This window comes from Agelaius phoeniceus, chromosome 23 (assembly GCF_051311805.1).
Source record: "Agelaius phoeniceus isolate bAgePho1 chromosome 23, bAgePho1.hap1, whole genome shotgun sequence".
NCBI lineage: Eukaryota > Metazoa > Chordata > Aves > Passeriformes > Icteridae > Agelaius > Agelaius phoeniceus.
In genome coordinates, this window is record NC_135287.1 from 5820951 (window position 1) to 5839129 (window position 18179).

Sequence of the window (18179 nt, forward strand, 5' to 3'; positions counted from 1 at the left end):
TTTAATAATTTAAAATGTCTCAGGGAGAAAAAATTATTTGCACTATGTATTTGGAAAGCAGCATTGGGGCAGTCATAAATTGGCTTATCCACGTGGATATAATCCAATTTTTAAATAAGAGCATATTTATGGATAAGAGACTTCTGTGGGGCTGTTAGTGTTGAATCCACCTGATAGAAGCAGCTGCTTCTCCTAGAAAATGCACATGAGATAAACCTCAGCTTCTGTGCTAAGTTTGGTGTGCTCAGGATTTGTAAATAATTTGTAGCTGTCAATAATTTGAAGCTGTCAAATAGTGCATGAGCAGCAAAACCAATAAAAATAATAAAATAATAAATTTTTCAGAGGTTCAGAGTGTGGTAAGGTTACGGGAGACTAAAACTAAAGTGTAAAATTAAAGTTGTGAGTTTCTTTCCTGAAGCTTGATCAGGAAAAGGGCTTTAAAAAGGGCTTTAAAAAGGGCTTTGACTGCAGGGAAAACCTTTAGGGAGCAGAGAGATGAAGTGGTCCAGGCCAGCCACTATTGAGGGCTGGCAATTCCAGTTGTCACAGGCTTGTCCTGTGTCCCCCAGCCCTTCAGCATCTCCTCAAGAACATAAAGAATGAACCAGCTCCATGTTCCTTTCCTGAAGCTTGATCAGGAAAAGGGCTTTAAAAAGGGCTTTAAAAAGGGCTTTGACTGCAGGGAAAAGCTTTTCCCTTCAAGCAGTAGAGAGATGAAGTGGCCCAGGCCAGCCACTATTGAGGGCTGGCAATTCCAGTTGTCACCGGCTTGTCCTGTGTCCCCCAGCCCTTCAGCTTCTCCTGCAGTGCATAAAGAATGAACCAGCTCCATGTTCCTTTCCTGAAGCTTGATCAGGAAAAGGGCTTTAAAAAGGGCTTTGCCTCCAGGGAAAACCTTTTTTTCTACAGGTCCTTTCAAGCAGTGGAGAGATGAAGTGGTCCAGGCCAGCCACAACTGAGGGCTTGGCAATTCCAGTTGTCACAGGGTGTGTCCTGTGTCCCCCAGCCCTTCAGCTTCTCCTCAAGAACATGAAGAATGAAGCAGCTCCATGTTTGCACAGGGCTAGAATGACTTGGTGAGAGCTGGGGGACTGTCCTACCCCAGCCAAACAAACAGTGAGGTGTTAAACAGAGCTGGCCAGGCCATCAGCCCCTCAGGAGTGCAGGAAGAATGAACCTGCTCCTGTTTGCACAGAGCCAAAATGACTTGGTGAGAGCTGGGAGCTGACTGTCCTACCCCAGACAAGCAAAAGGTGAAGTTAAAGGGACCTGGCCAGGCCATCACCCCCTGCAGGAATGCCCCAGGCTCACCTGAGATCCGAATTTGCACCTCCTCCTCCTCCTCTTCCTCCTCCTCCTCCTCCTCCTCCTTCCTGTCCAGCAGCTCGCCGCTCTCGCCGGGGTTCTCGTCGCCGTGAGCTTCCCGAGCATCAAAGAAATGCTCCCCGCTCTCCTCAGCCCCCAGCCCCTCCAGCTCCGAGCTGGAGCCCTCCAGGTTCGTGCTGTCCATGGGCAAAGCGCCCCTGGCAGGGGGCTCGGGGCCCAGCAGCTGCAGGGCGTCCCCCGAGGCCGCGCACCGCGCTGCAGTCCGGGCGCCGCGCCTCTCCTCCCCAGTTCTGCCGAGGGCTCTGTCCTCTGCAGCCGGCTGCAATTTGCTCTCAGAATCTGGGATTTGCTGCAGTTCAGTGCCACCCTCGCTCTGGGCTTCCTGGGACACGTTCCTGAACCTGGGCAGGCGCTGTCTGTCCTCCAGGGTCCCCTTCTCAGCCAGGCCCAGCTGCTGCACCAGGAGCTGCTTCAGCAGCCCCACTGCAAGGAGAGGCAAGGGTCAGATCAGAGGGACAGGATTTGGGCTCAAAGTGACAAAATGACTCGAATTTTGACCCTGCACAGGAGCTCACAGCTGTGTTTATAGCAGGGGATTCCCACTTTGGGCTCAAAGTGACCAAATAACTCGAATTTTGACCCTGCACAGGAGCTCACAGCTGTGGTTATAGCAGGGGATTCCAACTTTGGGCTCAAAGTGACCAAATAACTCAAATTTTGACCCTGCACAGGAGCTCACAGCTGTGGTTAGAGCAGGGGATTCCAACTTTGGGCTCAAAGTGACCAAATAACTCAAATTTTGACCCTGCACAGGAGCTCACAGCCGTGGTTAGAGCAGGGGATTCCCACCTCAAGGAAAATGGGAATATTCCGCTCAGGTTTGAAATGACAGCAAAAAAAAAAGGGGAAAGAAATCTAAGAAGGGGGGTTTGAGCAGATTTTTACAGACAGAAGTGGGGATGTCTCATAGCACATCTCCTGAGAAAAGAAGTCCCCCAGCCCATCTATCTCCTGAGAAAACTCAAATGATTCCCTGCAGAGACAATGGAGTTGTATTCAATTGTCCCCAAAAAGCTTCAGGGCTCAGGGGGGTTTGAGCAGATTTTTAGTGGGGATGTCCCACAGCCCATCCATCTCCTGAGAAAAACCATTTGTGAACACTCCAAAGATCAGTGGTGCTGTCAGACTCAGCTGGCTCTGAACAGGTTCAGAGATCAGGGAGGGTTTTTACACTGTGCATTAAAAAATAACCATAATTAAATGGCCAGCACCTGGACTCAATGATCCTTCTGGCTCCTCTCCAGCTCAGGGTATTCTGTGAGCTCATCACCTCCCTTCCTGCTTGCCCAAAATCTCTGTTTTTGTGATAATATCTGGAAATCCTGCTCTTGCACTAATGGCACCTGACAAATGCAGGCAAGGCTCACAGAGCACAGAGGGGATTAAAGCAGACACAAAGGTCACCCTCTGACAGAGGTGTGACTCCTGCTCTTGGTTGGAAAAACAGGGATAAAAATAAATGTATTAAAGGCTCCAGCCTCACTCCCCTGTTTTACCTTACAATATGTCAGGACAAGTTGCATCTCCTTGGAGAAAACCAAAGAAATTGTAAAACCAAAGAAATTGTCCCCAGAAATGATCCTGAGTGCTTGGATTTCACCCTGCACAGGAGCTCAGAGCTGTGGTTAGAGCAGGGGATTCCCACCTCAAGGAAAGTGGGAATATTCCACTCAGGTTTGAAATGACAGCAAAAAAAAAAGAGAAAAATCCAAGAAACATTTTTCCCTAAAATTCAATGCAAATTTATGCCTGGTTGAACTTCAACCCACATTCCTTTAGCTCCCAAATTATCCCAAGCAAACACTTCATAATAGGGACATATTGTTCCAAACAAAAACGTGCTGCTGTCAAGAGCCCCAGATTGTTCCTCCTCACCACAAAATGCTCCTGCAACACCCAAAAAAAGCTGTGATGTCACACAGCAGAACTGTCACTCAGCTCAGGCTCTTGTCACAATGTTGGAGAGCTGCTCTTTTAACTCTCAGCACTCAGGAGATGCTGTAGGGTCACTGAAATTGTCCTTACACACCCCCAAACTAAGATTATTTTAGCTGTGGTCTCTTAAAACAAGTACCAAGAATATCTGTCCAATATTCAGAACTAAAAAAGAACTTTAAATCCTCTAAGAAAGAGAATAAATGGAATTAAAAGCTCTGAGATCACTCTGAGACTGCAGAGAACTGTCACTGCTTGGACAGAGAGATGGAAAAGGCAACTGGGGCCAAGGATGTGAGAGTTCTGCACTGTGGTAAAAGCAAATATTGCACAGACTCTTCCCTCCAAGTACAACTCAGGGACTTTGTGTCCCTTCCAGACTTGCCAAAGAGAGATCTGTGGATTAATGAATTCATGGAAATTTTGGGGAGTTATATTTAGGAGTTGCACTGCCAGAGCTGATCCAGCAGGTTGCAGAGCCCTGCATTCCTCCTCTGAAAGGAGAGCAGAAGAAATGATTGAAAACCTTAAAAACACAATCTCAAACCATGATTTGTCCATCAGAAAAACTTCTCAACACACACAAGTGTTGATCCAATTAGACCCAACCACCTCCCAGGTACTCAGGAAAAAAAAAGGAAAATTGTATTCTGCAACACAAGCAACCTGTCCAGTTCTGCTCCAGTGCTACAGGAATAAGGCCAGGGCTGAGTGCCTTGTCTTTAAAAACTGCTGACCAGCAATGGCACTGTGCACTAAGCTCTGCAATCGAATTCTGCCATCAAAGCACTCCATGGATGGTAGAAATTCATGATCAGCCTCATTTGGTACAGAAAACCCCAGAAAAACAAGGAGGTGCCTGAAGCCCAGGGAAGGTGCAGTGCATGGATTCACAGCTCCAGGCTGCCCCATCCCTATTGTGTGAAATCCAGCCCAGGGGGATGGAAAAGGGATGGAAATCCCATGTGCAGAGCCCAGCCCAGGGGGGTACTCACAGTTCCTCAGGGCATCCTGTGCCCACTGCCCCTCTGGCACCGAGGCTGAGCTGCAGCCAGAGGAGTCCTTCAGGGCCAGCTCCGCCTGCTGCACCTTCTCAAACTGCCCCTCTGCCCCCAGCAGCCCCTCCACCTTGGCCTTCTCAGACATGATGGGCGAGGAGGACTGAGGGTTCAGGATCAAGGGAGACTCCAGGCCCAAATCTTTATCTGGAGGACAAAAAAAACCCAAAAATTCAGGTGAAACAATGATGATAAAAGTGCAGAAAATTCCGCTCTGGAAACACTAAGATCCTTCACCTACAAGGCTAGTTCTTTCCAGGGTTAAAGAAACCACTCTCCAACAGTTTATAAATCAGATGGGAATAGTAAAAGATAAAAGTGCAGAAAATTCCATTCTGAAAACACTAAGATCCTTCACCTACAAGGCTAGTTCTTTCCAGGGTTAAAGAAACCACTCTCCAACAGTTTATAAATCAGATAGAAATAGTAAAAGGTTCATTTCCAAGAGGTTCAGCATCACTTCTCTGAATGACTTGTAAAGAAATCATCCCTTTCCAGAACAATCTCAAAGCTGCCCCTGGATCCCCAATCCCCCAGGACTATGGCTGGGCACACCTGCACTCCCTGGAGCAAATCTCCTGCTCCCTTCCCCTGTATCCCTGCCTCACCTGGACTCTGCAGGCTGCTGGCAGGAATGTCATGCTGCTCCTTGAGCTTCTGCTGCTCCTCTTCCTCACGCTCCTCTCTGCAGGGAGGGAAGAACAAACACATCCCTTCAGTCAGCTTCATCTGCAGCAGAATCCATGCTTTGGAGGGCGATTTTTAGGCAGGAAAAAGGGGTGCTGGAGGAAGAAAAATCAGCTTTTCCTCCTCCTGCAGCTTTGACTTACTCGCCAGGGCCTGACTGAGGCAGTGGGATCACCCTTCTGCTGCTCCCCATCTTCACAGTTCCTGCCATCTGAGCTATAAGGTCCTGCCAGCTGCAGCAGAAACAGCAAATAAACCATGCAGCAAGTGGGACAGAATGAGCATTTCTCTATTTAATCCTCTTAAACCCGGTTGATATTATTACTGCTTTTTTTACCAAAAAGAAAAGTCTTTTTTTTTAAAGTTCTGTTAGATTCAGTCCCCTTTCTGCTGAAATCACCACAGCAGAAAGCTCAGCTCACCTGGATGCTCTTCAGCAGATGGAAATGATAGACAGGACCTTATCACTTGTCAGATCAACCAGTTAATTGATATATAAATACATGAAAAAGCATTATTTCACACATCACTGAAGGGTAGAGATGCAACAACAGGCATGTATCCCATAATCACATCTATCCCTGGGTATTCTTTAGGAGAAAAGAGTTTCTCCCAATGAAGCTTTCAGCCATGGAATCTCCAATTCCTGCACTGGGGTGTTTGTGATGCCAGGATGTAAATCTGCAAAGATCTCTGGTGCTGCATGAAGATGCAGGATTATTTCTGTGTCCGATCTGGCAGTCAGGCCCAAAAAAACAGAACTTTAAGGGTAAATAAAAACATTTTGGAGGTCAGGAGAGAGTCTGGATTGAGCCAGCTGGGAGGGACTATCTGCATACACTTACAGACACCACAAGACCTACAATTTACAGAGACCACAAGATTTCCAGCTGAATTTGGAGAAGGAACTCAGGGAATTCATGGGGTAAAAGGTCTCCCAGGTCCAACCAAGCCAGCAGCAGCTGGAATTTGCCCAGGACTTACACATTCTTCTCTGAGACAGTCTGTGCCACCAGCTCGTAGATGTGAGCCCCCGTCGCCGACATGGAGATGACGAAGAAAGCTTTGTTATCTGCACAGCACAGGGAAGGGAACTGAAACCTCTCACAAAGTTCACAAATTCACTTCTCACTTCCCAAAAATTCCTACATCACCCCAGCCCGAAGCAAGGAAAAAGTTCTTGAGATAACTTTCCAACACTAATACAGAAACACTGACCTTGTCCTATCAAAGACATGTGCCCTCAAAAGGAAAAAACCCATTTTGAAAAAGCTCCATTTCTCCTCTTTTCCCTTCTTCCCTTCTAATAATTTCCAAAGTGCTTTTCCTCTAACACAATCAGAGTACTTTCATTTAGAAGTCTATTTAAAACTCAAGCAAATGCCTATTACTGATGCAAAGAAGTTAAACAGCTCATCCATACTAAGCACGATGTTGGACAACCAAGAATTAAGCCTACGCAGTTTTCCATGTTCTGCTCTGCAAATCTACACAAAATTATCTTCCTCAACTGAGCTAATCTTTATTTTTGGCTTCTCTTTTTGCTTTCTCAGTGGGCTGCACTGACCTGTGGCCACCTGGCGAACCAGCACAGTGTTGAGTTTGATGATGGGGCTGAAGGTGTGTTTGCTGTCAGCTGTGGATGCCAGGATCTTGCTGTGGCACTTCAGCACCAGTTTGTCATCTTGTTTCTGCAGCAGCACCAGGATGTCCTCCAGCAGCAGAGTGTACAGATCTGCCCAGAATGCAAAAAAAAAAAAGCCCAGGATGAGTTAAAAGATTGCCATCAGAAAGCAGAGTGCTGCATTTCTGATTACTCATGCAGAGGCAGCAATCAGTGCTGTGCCATTCCAGGCAAAGCTTGCAAATCTTCCTGGTGAAAACTCCAGCAGAAAGCTACAGATGGAACTGGATCAGCTCATGACTGACTGCTGTGTCCCTGCGTGGCCCTAATGATACTCCAGCACTTTTCAGAATTGACAAGAATAATTTAATCAGCTCAGAGAAGCACACAGGCATTATTAGAGGTGGCAGCAAGAAGCATAACTGGGAGCTGCAGCAGAGCTTTTCCCTCCTCTCCTTCCCAGCAAACTCAGGCAGAGCCAGGGGACGGGGGCATGGCCCAGACTCACCGATGGTTTTGTCACGATTCACCTTCCAGGTCAAGGGCCCCTCATGGAGCATTTTTCTCTTTGTTAGATCCAGGTTCTGTCACCAGGGGAAAGAAAAAAAAAATGAAATTTCCATGGAAGCAAGTCATGATAAAACACAGGAATGCCAGAGGGACTCCAGTCTGGAGCCAAGCAGCTAAACCCAGAAACGTGGAACAGGGAACCCAAAATCCTGTCAGAGATGCTGTTTATCACTTTCCCTCTGCTTTTTTCCACGTGCCAAGTGCCACAGAGTGGGGAATTCTCCCACCAGGTCGAGCTCCTGGGGCATTAGGATGTCACCTGTTTCCTACGAGGAGTTTTTCCAACCCCCCCATATTCAGCTCCAGCATTACAACTGATTAATGCTGCAGCACTCCATTTGCAAGTCAAGTGTGCCTACAAATTATTTACAAATCATCCCCATGATCTGACAGGCTTTGTAATGTCAATGGATTCTTCAGGCACTTCAGTGCTTGTGACATTTAGATCTGCAGGCAAGCAGAAGTGACAATTTTCACAATTCATCCCTTCCAAGTCTCAGAGTCTGCAATCAATGACAGCGAGATTTTGTAGCTGCCAAAAGTTCTTCCTTCCCTTGCTGAATGCTTGCAGGTTTATTTGGGGAAGGATACATGACACAGTTCTATGGAAAAGTTGGGGCTTTTTTATTCACACTGGCTTTAAGGGAGATGGGGAAGAAACCAGCAGATGACCAGCTCCCAACAAAACTGCAGGGATTTACAGGAGCCATGGAACAGAGTATTTTTAATACTGGACTTCAGGTTTTATTTGGCTGTGTGGAACTCACACATTTTTGTACAAGCTCTCCCTTTGAAGCCAATTCCACTGCTACACCTCAGGGCTCTCCAAGGCCTCCCCAGCTCCAACAGCATCACCAAGAGATGCACTCACATGAGATAAATATCCACAATAATCTCATTATCCATCAGATATCTCTTCTGGGATACAGTGCTTGAGCTTGCAGGCTATAAAGGTTTGTTGCACAGAGCTGACAAGCTCCATCAGCACCATGATGTGCAGAACTGAGCTGTTAGAGCCACAGAAATCTTCAGGAAGGTGGCAAAGCTTACATTTCTGAGACTAATTGTTTTCATTTTCATACAGAAATATTTATCTCCAAAGACCACTTGATTGTGCACCAGAAGAAGCACAAAGTGAATGCAAACTCCATGCACACAGAGCTGGTTTTAATGCTCCCACTCACCCTGAACTCGTCCATCATGGGATCCTCTGACTGCTTCAAGTAGGAGAGGTCGAGTCTCCGCTGATAATCCTCCAGGTGCTGCAGGAAATGCAGGGAAATGTCAGAACTGCCCAGAGTGGAGTGCAGGAAATGCAGGGAAATGTCACTTGGAGCAGCAGAAGTGCTCAGAGTGAAGGAAATACAGGGAAATGTCACTTGGAGCAGCAGAAGTGCTCAGAGTGCAGGAAGTGCAAGGAAATGTCACTTGGAGCAGCAAAAAATGCCCAGAGTGGAGTGCAGAAATGCAAGGAAACGTCACTTGGAGGAGCAGAACTGTCCAGAGTGCAGGAAATGCAAGAAAATGTCAGAACTGCCCACAGTGGAGTGCAGGAAATGTCACTTGGAGCAGCAGAACTGCTCAGAGTGCAGGAAACGCAGGGAAATGTCAGAACTGCCCAGAGTGGAGTGCAGAAATGCAGGAAATGTCACCTGGAGCAGCAGAAGTGCCCAGAGTGCAGGAAATGCAGGGAAATGTTAGAACTGCCCAGAGTGGAGTGCAGGAAATGCAGGGAAATGTCAGAACTGCCCAGAGTGCAGGAAATGTCACTTGGAGCAGCAAAAAATGCCCAGAGTGCAGGAAATGCAGGGAAATGTCACTTGGAGCAGCAGAACTGCCCAGAGTGCAGGAAATGCAGGGAAATGTCACTTGGAGCAGCAAAAAATGCCCAGAGTGGAGTGCAGGAAATGCAGGGAAATGTCAGAACTGCCCACAGTGGAGTGCAGGAAATTCAAGAAAACGTCGCTTGGAGCAGCAGAACTGCTCAGAGTGCAGGAAATGAAGGGAAATGTCACTTGGAGCAGCAGAACTGCCCAGAGTGCAGAAATGCAGGAAATGTCACTTGGAGCAGCAGAAGTGCCCAGAGTGCAGGAAATGCAGGGAAATGTCACTTGGAGCAGCAGAAGTGCCCAGAGTGCAGCTGCACTGCTGTGCCCAGCCCTGGGGGCTCACTCAGGCCCTCTCACCTGTTTGTTCTCTGACTCTTTGACAGCCTGGTTCACGTGGTTGAGGATCTGGCGACAGTGATCTGCTGCTTTCTTGACCTTCTCCTTCTCCTCAGGCAGCTCTGCAAGAATAACACAAAGTGGCACAGAGGTTTGGCCAGCCAGCCCTGCAGTGCACTCTGCTGACCTCAAGCTGGACAAAAAGGAGTTAAAACTCCAAGAGGAGTCACCAACAAAAGCACTGCAATAATGATAAAAATGGGATTTGGCAGGAGAGAATTGATTGTGACCTGCACATCATTACACATAATGCAATTGTTACTCTCCCTTTTTTAGGGCCTTGTGACAGCTCCTCACAATAATCTGAGAGACCTAAAATCCTTATAAAATGCTTATAAAATCCTTACTAAGAGTACAGGCACAGGTGAACCCATCAATTCTCCCCAGCAGCAGCAGCCACACTGAGAATTCACTTAACAGGAACATCACCCAGTACATCAAAGATAATGGAGTATCACATGCTCTCCTAATTAGGATTAGAGGGAACTTGTAGCTGCAGTCTATTTTTATGAGTAATGAAATTACCCTGCAGCAGGTATCAGATAGTAAAGCTGGGAATGCATTTTGTGCTGTTATTTATCACATTTTTACTTGTTGTGCTGGAAGTATCTTTCAGTGTAACAGATCCTAATTAAACCCCACCCTTTGCAAGAGCATGGGGACATTCTGTGCTGCTTTAGAGGTTTGATAGAGTCACTTATTTCACACTGAATTTCCTTTTTATTTTCCTAAGGAGGAACCAACACTGGATTTTTCTTTTTATTATTATTTTTTACACCTCCTGTGCAGACAGCAGCAGTGAGGTCGCAATGAAAACAGACACACATAAAATTGAAGTGTTATTTAACACATTTATCTAAAAAACCTTGCTGAGATGGGTGTCTGTCACAGACATCTTTTATGAAAAATCCCTTTCCTTAGGATTTTTTCCTCCTGAGAAGCTGAGAGGCCTCAGGATCAAAATGCAACCAATGGTTATCTGCTGCTGTGGAATGCAACAGGTGCATCTGGGATTGGGCTCATGTGGTTGTTTCTAATTAATGCCCAATCACAGCCCAGCTGGCTCGGACTCTCTGTCCAAGCCACAAACCTTTGTTATCATTCTTTCTTTTTCTATTCTTAGCCAGCCTTCTGATGAAATCCTTTCTTCTATTCTTTTAGTATAGTTTTAATATAATACATATCATAAAATAATAAATCAAGTCTTCTGAACCATGGAGTCAGATCCTGGTCTCTTCCCTCATCCTGGGACCCCTCTGAACACGGTCACAGGTGCCCAAATCCCAGTGGCAAGGCTTTACCTGTGTATTTAGCAATGTTATCCAGCAGAAGGGGGTATTTAGTCAACCTCTGCATCTCTGTGGGGATGATATCCTTCAGCTGCAGCCGCCGGCACAGGGGATTGCTCTCAGCATCCTAAATTTCAACAGCACAATATCTGCATTTGTCATTTTTATTAAGGCCATAATTACCTGAATGCACAACATCTATTCATCACTTAAACATCTATTACTTCACTTTCCAGTAATTAAATACAAGACAAGAGATGCCAAGATCTATCACTCAGACAACACATCCCCTCTCCATCTGCAATTACCCAGAGGAGAAGCTCATCACAGCAGCAGTGCCTTCCTCCCCTCATTACTCCCCATGGGCATGGGCCCATCCCCAATCCATCTCAGTCAGCAGCTCCCAGGGAACACATCAGTTTGGGCTTTCACAGTGCAGCAAAACTCAGGATATTTGTCAAGATAATCTCCCCTGTACTCCCAGAGCTCCTCCCAGCCTGTGCTGATGGAGATCATGTTCTACAAATGCCACACGGAGCCACAGCCCACCCTGGCAGGCAGAGCAGCTGTGCAGCCTCTGCCTCCTGCTCCTGGCACTCTGAGCGCTCTGCCCAATGGGATTTGGGGTCCTTGGGCACCAGGCACCTCGAGGGAGATGGAATCTCCTGCCTGGGACACGGAGCTGCCCTGCATTCCATCTGTGCTCCCCAGAACTGAGGGCTCCTCCCTCCAGAAACCACCAGGAGAGGTAAATACAGTGCTGGACGTGGTGCCCAGCTGAAGGCAGCCCTAGCCATGATGTCACTAATAATTGTCATTAATTATCAGAACGGATTCATTGGGCTGTGCTGAGGTTACTCCAAGCCTGGTGGAGAAAACTCAAAAGCCTGGTGGAGAAACTGAGAGCTTAGGGGGAGAAAACTCAGTTTGTTGAAAAACTCAAGGCCTGGAGGAGAAAACTCAAGGCCTGGAGGAGAAAAACTCAAAGCCTGGTGGAGAAAACTCCAAAGCCTGGTGGAGAAAACTCCAAAGCCTGGTGGAGAAAACTCCAAAGCCTGGTGGAGAAAACTCCAAAGCCTGGTGAAAAACTCAAAAGCCTGGTGGAGAAAACTCAAAGCCTGGTGGAGAAAACTCAAAGCCTGGTGGAGAACTCTGAGCCCTGTGGCAAACCCACCTGCACGAAGGTCTGGAAGCGCGAGTCCTTCTTCTGGCGGGACTTGATGACCTCCAGAGCAAAGGGCTGGTTGCTGCAGAAGGTGGCAGTGGCAAGTTTCAGCTTCTCCTCTGCTGCTCCACTAAACTGTGCCAGAAAGCCAAGAAAGCCAAGTTTAGATAGGCTGGAGCTCAGCGCGGGGCATCCTCAGCAGGCAGAGCCACATGGGACTGGGATCATCAGGGAACAAAGGAATTACTGATAAAAAGCTCTGGTTTAAGGCTTTGTCTTTCCAGAGGAGACCTTTGCATCCCAAACTCTTCAGTTCTCCTGAATCCAGCCCTCCCACATCACAGAATCCCAGACTGGTTTGAGTTGAAAGGGATTTTAAAGGTCATCCCCGTCATGGGCCAGGACATCCTTGAACACTTCCAGGACTGGGGCAGCCATATCTCTCCATAAAGATCTCAAAAGTGAAGCCTGCAGCAGCACTATAAACTCCAAATTTATACATTCTAAGATTAGAAATCACTATTTCTAACCATCTTTTAACTGCACCGCAGGCAACACCAGGCTCACACTTCAGTGTTACTGAAATAAATCGTGCCACTACATTTTTCAAAATCCCACTCTCACCTTTATGTACCCAAAGTACCTTTCTATTCTACCCACACATCTTAAGGATATTATTCTTGTGCCTTAAATGACTCCTATTCCAGTCAGATGAAAATCCTGAGTTCCTCCTGCTTTCCTTCCCCCCTCATCCTCCAGCTCTGTTTTGGCTCCAGGACTCACAGCCCTTCAGTTCCCATGGCTGGGAATTACCTCCTCCAACCTCTGGCTCTATTGGTCATTCCATGACACATTATTTTCAAACAGAAGAAATATTAAAAGAATTTTACCCAGGAGAGCAGATCTTCCCCAATTTGGCCAATGACAGAAGTCTCGTTCCTTTTCCGGACAGATTTCATCTGATCGTTCAGTGCAACTTAAGAAGAAGGAAAAAAAGGTAAATTTTATTAATAGTGGTCAAAATGCTGGCTTAATTTTCAGCATTTAACATAAAAGCTATTCTAGGAGAAGATCAGATTTGAAATAATTTTAATTAGCTAATAAACAACATCCTGCAACTTAATCAATTTAATATAACTAATGAAATGTGATGTAACTCCTTTGCACTTGTGTCTCACCTGGCTTCAAAGGACCCCTAAGAACCATTCCAAACTCATCTTTTCTGAGGCTCAATGTAATTTTTCTATCAACAGGAATAATGCAGAAGCCAGAAAACCACACAACTGATGATTCAGTGGCTGGAATTCCTGTTGTGAGCAGTCCTGTCCCTAAACAACGAGGAAGGGCCACCCCTCAGAAACAAACAGACACCAATCTTCATAAATCTGTTTTCTGCTCTCCTCAGGAGCAGTTGTACCACCTCAAACCCTGGCCCAGAGAGCTCATTGCTCTTTTATCAAGCACGAATCAACACAGAAAAGGAACACTGGACACATGATTCCTTATCAAAATATCTTTGTGAATCAGAAATGGAACAAGTGAGAGAGCAAAAGCAAGCCCAGGACAGTGTTGAAGAATTCCTGAAGAATTCTGCTCCATCTCAAATATTGGGTAAAGCTGCCTCATGTTCCACCACCCTTCAGAAACAGACATCAATCTTCATAAATCTGTTTTCTGCTCTCTTCAGGAGCAGCTGTACCACCTCAAACCTTGGCTCATAAAGATCACTGCTCCTTTCATCAAGCATGAATCAACACAGATGAGGAAAAGGAACACTGGACACAATATTCCTCATCAAAATATCTTTGTGACTCAGAAATGGAGCCAAGTGTGAACAAAAGCAAGCCCAGGGCAGTGCTGAAGAATTCCTGAAGAATTCTGCTCCATCTCGAGCACTGGGTGAAGCTGCCTCATGTTCCAGGGTTCCTTTGCTTCAATTTTTCAGCCACTGGAAGCCCAAATTGCAGCATCCAGCTGTTCCTACCATGCAGCCCAAGGATGTCCTCGAGGTTGGAGAAGATTTTCCTCTTGTCACTGGAGCTGAGGATGCCCTCCCTGGTGACCCTCTGGTAGAAGACGTTGTGCAGGACCTTCAGCGTGCGCACGTGGGCTCGCTCCGTGTAGAACAGCTCTGGGGACACAGGGAGAGCAGGATGGCACCTGGGCAGCCTCAGGGCAGCTCAGAGCAGGGCCCTCTGCAGCATTTCCCTCCCTGGTCCATATCCCAGGCCCTGCTGTGATTCCATGCTTGGAAAATTCCATCGTTTACCCCAAACCAACAGCTCTGAGCTCACAAATCCACACAAAGGCTTCTGCAGGAGCTGCAACTGAAATCTGCTCAAGTTTGGGAGCAGCTCCTCTCCCTCTTTCTCTTTCTTGATTTCCATCACCTGCTTGCCTAAAAACCAAGCTTTTCTTCTTTTCTTTTATAGAACATATTAAAAACCTGGCCTCTCCCTCCTCCTCCTGCAGGTTTTCCAAAGGAGATGGGAACTCAAAGGTGTTGTTGGGTGTGTGGAGGCTGCCATCCACGGACTCACTTAATATTTAATAACCACTTGATACTGTTTATTTGTCCTCTAAGGACTGGATCAATCTCACCTCAGGTTATTTCTCACTGGATCAATCTCACCTCAGGTTATTTCCCAGTAACAAGCACAGGTTTCACACCTAAGAACTCTTCAAACCAAAAGTTCTACAATTCTCCAGCCATTATTTCACACAAAAAAAACCCCAAATCCTAATTGTAAATTTTTAAGAACTTCAAAGCTCCAGGGGAAGGTTTTCCAGCTCTGAGCTTGGCCAGGTAGGACAGAACCCCCATCTCACCATTTATCACTTCCTGACGTTTGATTTCGTAGGGTTTGAGCCCCATCAGCACCTCCCTGCTCACAAGCTGCTGCCAGTTGGGAGGGTCCATGTCCATGTCAAAGTCATAGAGCTCATCCTCACTCTGCACATCTGCAAAGCCAACACTGTCCATCCTGATGGCAGGAGAAAAAAAGAGGGAGTTAATTCCCATTTCAGGGAAAAGCTGAGTACATCAATCAGCTTTATGAACACACTGTCCCTGCCAGCTGGGGGCTGTTTGATGCCTGAACCTCTGGGCACATTCTCTAATTTTGCCCTTTCCAGATTGACTGTTCTGACAGTGTTTTCATAACCCTCCTTTTAATGGCACAGATCAAATCATTTGCAGTCAGATATCAAGGCAGTGAAAAGGGCAGGTTACAGTTTCTTGCCTCAGTCTATCTGCAGGTACAGAACCAACAGCAATACAGGTTGAAAAGGAAAATAGGGATCTCTCTACTCCCTAACCCAACTGCCATCTATTCAAATCAGTGGATACAGCAATCATTCCACTTCACTCACAGATCAAAGGGGTATTTTTGCATATGGCTCACTCCACCTGCCCTACAAATGGCTGCCAGTGTCTGATTTCCTGTGTTCTTAAAGAAAAGAGATCATGCAGACAACTGTGCTGCCTCAGAACAAAGAGCTGCATTCTGCTTCATAACCATTTGAAATCCAAACAAATTCAGTCAAGTTCAAACATTTCTAAGCACACTCACTTGCGAAAAGGCTTCGGTGTTCCCATGTCAACCATCCTGCAAGGGAGGAAAGCAATCATTAGGGGGCTTGTGCCTGAATTTCTCCCTGCTCAGAACAACTTCAGAATGGTGGTCTGAGCTCCAAGGCAGAGCATCCTGTCCCCTCTCCTGACAGTTTTCTATCACAGCAGAGACAAAACCCAAAGTTTCCTAAATCTACCAACAATAATTAACACAAACGACGTCATTTATGCATTGACACTGTCACATTGACAAAGGTCACTCTGCACTGATCTTTTCCAACCCATTCCAAGCCTTCCTGACTCTCTCCCAAGGCTCCCTCGAGCAGCCAGAGTTACCTCTCAGCCTCTCCCTCCTCCTCCTGCAGGTTTTCCAGAGGAGATGGGAACTCAAAGGTGTTGTTGGGAGTGCGGGGGGTGCCATCCATGGACTCACTGGCAGGCGGGGCTTCCCCAGGCTGCTTCACACCTGCACACAGGAGAAATGTGAAAGGTGAGGAACCCAGTTAGAGGGCACCAGAGAACCTCCCAGCCTCTCCAGAGCCTCCTGATTCCAGCTTCAGAGCTGGAGGAACTCGATTCCCAGGGCGGTAAGAACAAATCTCAGTGACAAAAGCTTCAGGTGGCACCTGCTGGGTTTTTCCTGTTGGATGATCCAATGCCACGCTGGCTGAACCCACTAACAACCACTGCAGCTCGTGGCAACATTCCCCAATTGAGGAAAGCTGATTAAGGTGAGGAAGAGCAGCTCTAATGACATCAAAGCGTTGCCTAATTAGCCCAGCTCGTTGCACCAGCGCTCTGCACATCCTGCTCACAGCCCACAGCCTTTGACCACTCTTCATTCCACCCTACCTGTGTCACTGTCCTTGCTGCCCTCTGGAGAGGCAAAGGGCCCCATTGCCAGGGGGGACATGGGGTTGGCAGGGGGGTAGGGGGCATCTGTGCCGTCGCTGGAGGAGCCACTCTGGCGCGTCTTGCTGGACTCGGGGGGCTCTGGGCTCACAGAAGAGGCTGTGGGCGAGTGCTTGGGGTGCCTGGGCTTCTGCATCTCCATGGCCCTGCCAACTGGACAGAGAGAATCATCACCCTGCTGAAAACACCCCTGCAGCATTGCAGGGCCAACCAGGTCTGTGCGTCTCTGAAGCTGGGTTTTAACAAGAAGAGGTTTAAATGCACTCAATCCTGTTGGAAATCACTCAAATCTTACTGAAAATCACTCAGTTCTACTGAAAATCAGTCAATCTTACTGAAAATCACTCAGTCCCACTGAAAATCACACAATTCTACTGAAAATCATTCAATCCTAATGAAAATCACTCAATTCTACTGAAAATCATTCAGTCCTACTGAAAATCACTCAATCCTACTGAAAATCACTCAGTCCCACTGAAAATCACACAATTCTACTGAAAATCACTCAGTCCCACTGAAATTCATTCAATTCTACTGAAAATCACTCAGTCCTAATGAAAATAATTCAATCCTACTGAAAATCACTCAGTCCCACTGAAAATCACACAATTCTACTGAAAATCATTCAATTCTAATGAAAATCACTCAATACTACTGAAAATCATTCAGTCCTACTGAAAATCACTCAATTCTAATGAAAATCACTCAGTCTTGCTGAAAATCACTCAGTCCTACTGAAAAATCACTCAATCCTACTGAAAATCACTCAGTCCCAGCCCAAAATGCCTCAATCCCAGCCCAAAATCCAACTCCACGGCCCCTCAGGGTGAGACAGGGCTGGAAGGGAACTGGGAGAAACGGGGTCCAAATTGTGAGGACTGGGATTGGGTGAGGCAGGATGGGTGGGATGAGGTTTAGGGGGATACAGGGTTCCTGGCAGGGATTTTGGGAGGCAGCAGGGATGGATTTTCTGTGGCTCTCAGGGGTGCCTGGGCTGACATACTTGCGCTGCTGTCGTGTCGGCTCGGTCTCCTTGGGGGCCCCAGGATGTTGGGGAAGCCTCTCCTCTTCCCTTTCTCCTCTCCCTCTTTCTCTTTCTTGATGCTTTGCTGCAGAAAAAGAAAAGCAAACTCAGCCCTCGCTGCTTCAAATCCAGCTGTTTACTGAGATTTTAATTGGTTCTTTAAGGGAGAGGACACAAAGCTTGAAAAAGGCTTCACGCTGTTTCACCTTTTTTGGTTAGTGCAGAACTGCTTGAAACTCTCTTAATATTTCAAAGGAAGCTGAAATGTTGATGAAAATAAGCAGCTACTGTGACCAGATACACCCCCATGCTGTGGGAGACAAGGGATCACACCCACAGGGATGAAGTTTTGGTGGAAATATTCATTATATAATTGGAAAAGTGGGGGTGGCAGGGAGAAGAACTCTCCTGCATCACAAACCAGGAGGGTTTGGGTGAGTTTCTCCAGAAAAAAGTGAAGTAAACAAGGCAACAGCTTTAATGAGACCCTCCTGTGGTTCAAGGCTGTGTTCTATGAAATATTCCTCGCCCAAAGTTTTAATAACCACCAAAAACAAGGTGAATTCAGGGATAAAGGAAATAATTCCAAGTATTTCCAACTCACGCCTCTACCAACAGATGCAGAGCCCAATTTCAGCTCTGAGGTTTGCTGTGCAGCTCAGCAGCCCCAGATCCTCTTGAAACACAAAAACCACACCCATTTTTCACTTTTTTCCTGCAAAGCTGG

At 46.8% G+C, this 18179-nt stretch overlaps 2 protein-coding genes across 5 annotated transcripts in view; both read right to left on the reverse strand.

Annotated features, from left to right (window-relative positions):
- Positions 1-18179, reverse strand: part of LOC129129568 (TLC domain-containing protein 5-like) — a 180645-nt gene that overhangs the window by 88435 nt on the left and 74031 nt on the right. The gene's annotated exons all lie outside the window — the stretch shown is intronic.
- ARHGEF12 (Rho guanine nucleotide exchange factor 12) overlaps positions 1-18179 on the reverse strand; it is an 89030-nt gene that overhangs the window by 9519 nt on the left and 61332 nt on the right. For all 4 annotated transcript variants that reach the window (XM_054647375.2, XM_054647374.2, XM_077190077.1 and 1 more), the window contains 18 exons: positions 17432-17537; positions 16369-16581; positions 15853-15982; positions 15515-15550; positions 14772-14926; positions 13927-14073; positions 12833-12918; positions 11952-12077; positions 10790-10904; positions 9450-9550; positions 8448-8525; positions 7202-7277; positions 6637-6804; positions 6054-6141; positions 5213-5302; positions 4991-5067; positions 4320-4529; positions 1315-1812 (listed from right to left, as the gene is read on the reverse strand). In XM_054647375.2, the coding sequence (XP_054503350.1) occupies positions 1315-1812; positions 4320-4529; positions 4991-5067; positions 5213-5302; positions 6054-6141; positions 6637-6804; positions 7202-7277; positions 8448-8525; positions 9450-9550; positions 10790-10904; positions 11952-12077; positions 12833-12918; positions 13927-14073; positions 14772-14926; positions 15515-15550; positions 15853-15982; positions 16369-16581; positions 17432-17537 (2500 nt within the window). The remainder of the gene's footprint in view (positions 1-1314; positions 1813-4319; positions 4530-4990; positions 5068-5212; positions 5303-6053; positions 6142-6636; positions 6805-7201; positions 7278-8447; positions 8526-9449; positions 9551-10789; positions 10905-11951; positions 12078-12832; positions 12919-13926; positions 14074-14771; positions 14927-15514; positions 15551-15852; positions 15983-16368; positions 16582-17431; positions 17538-18179) is intronic.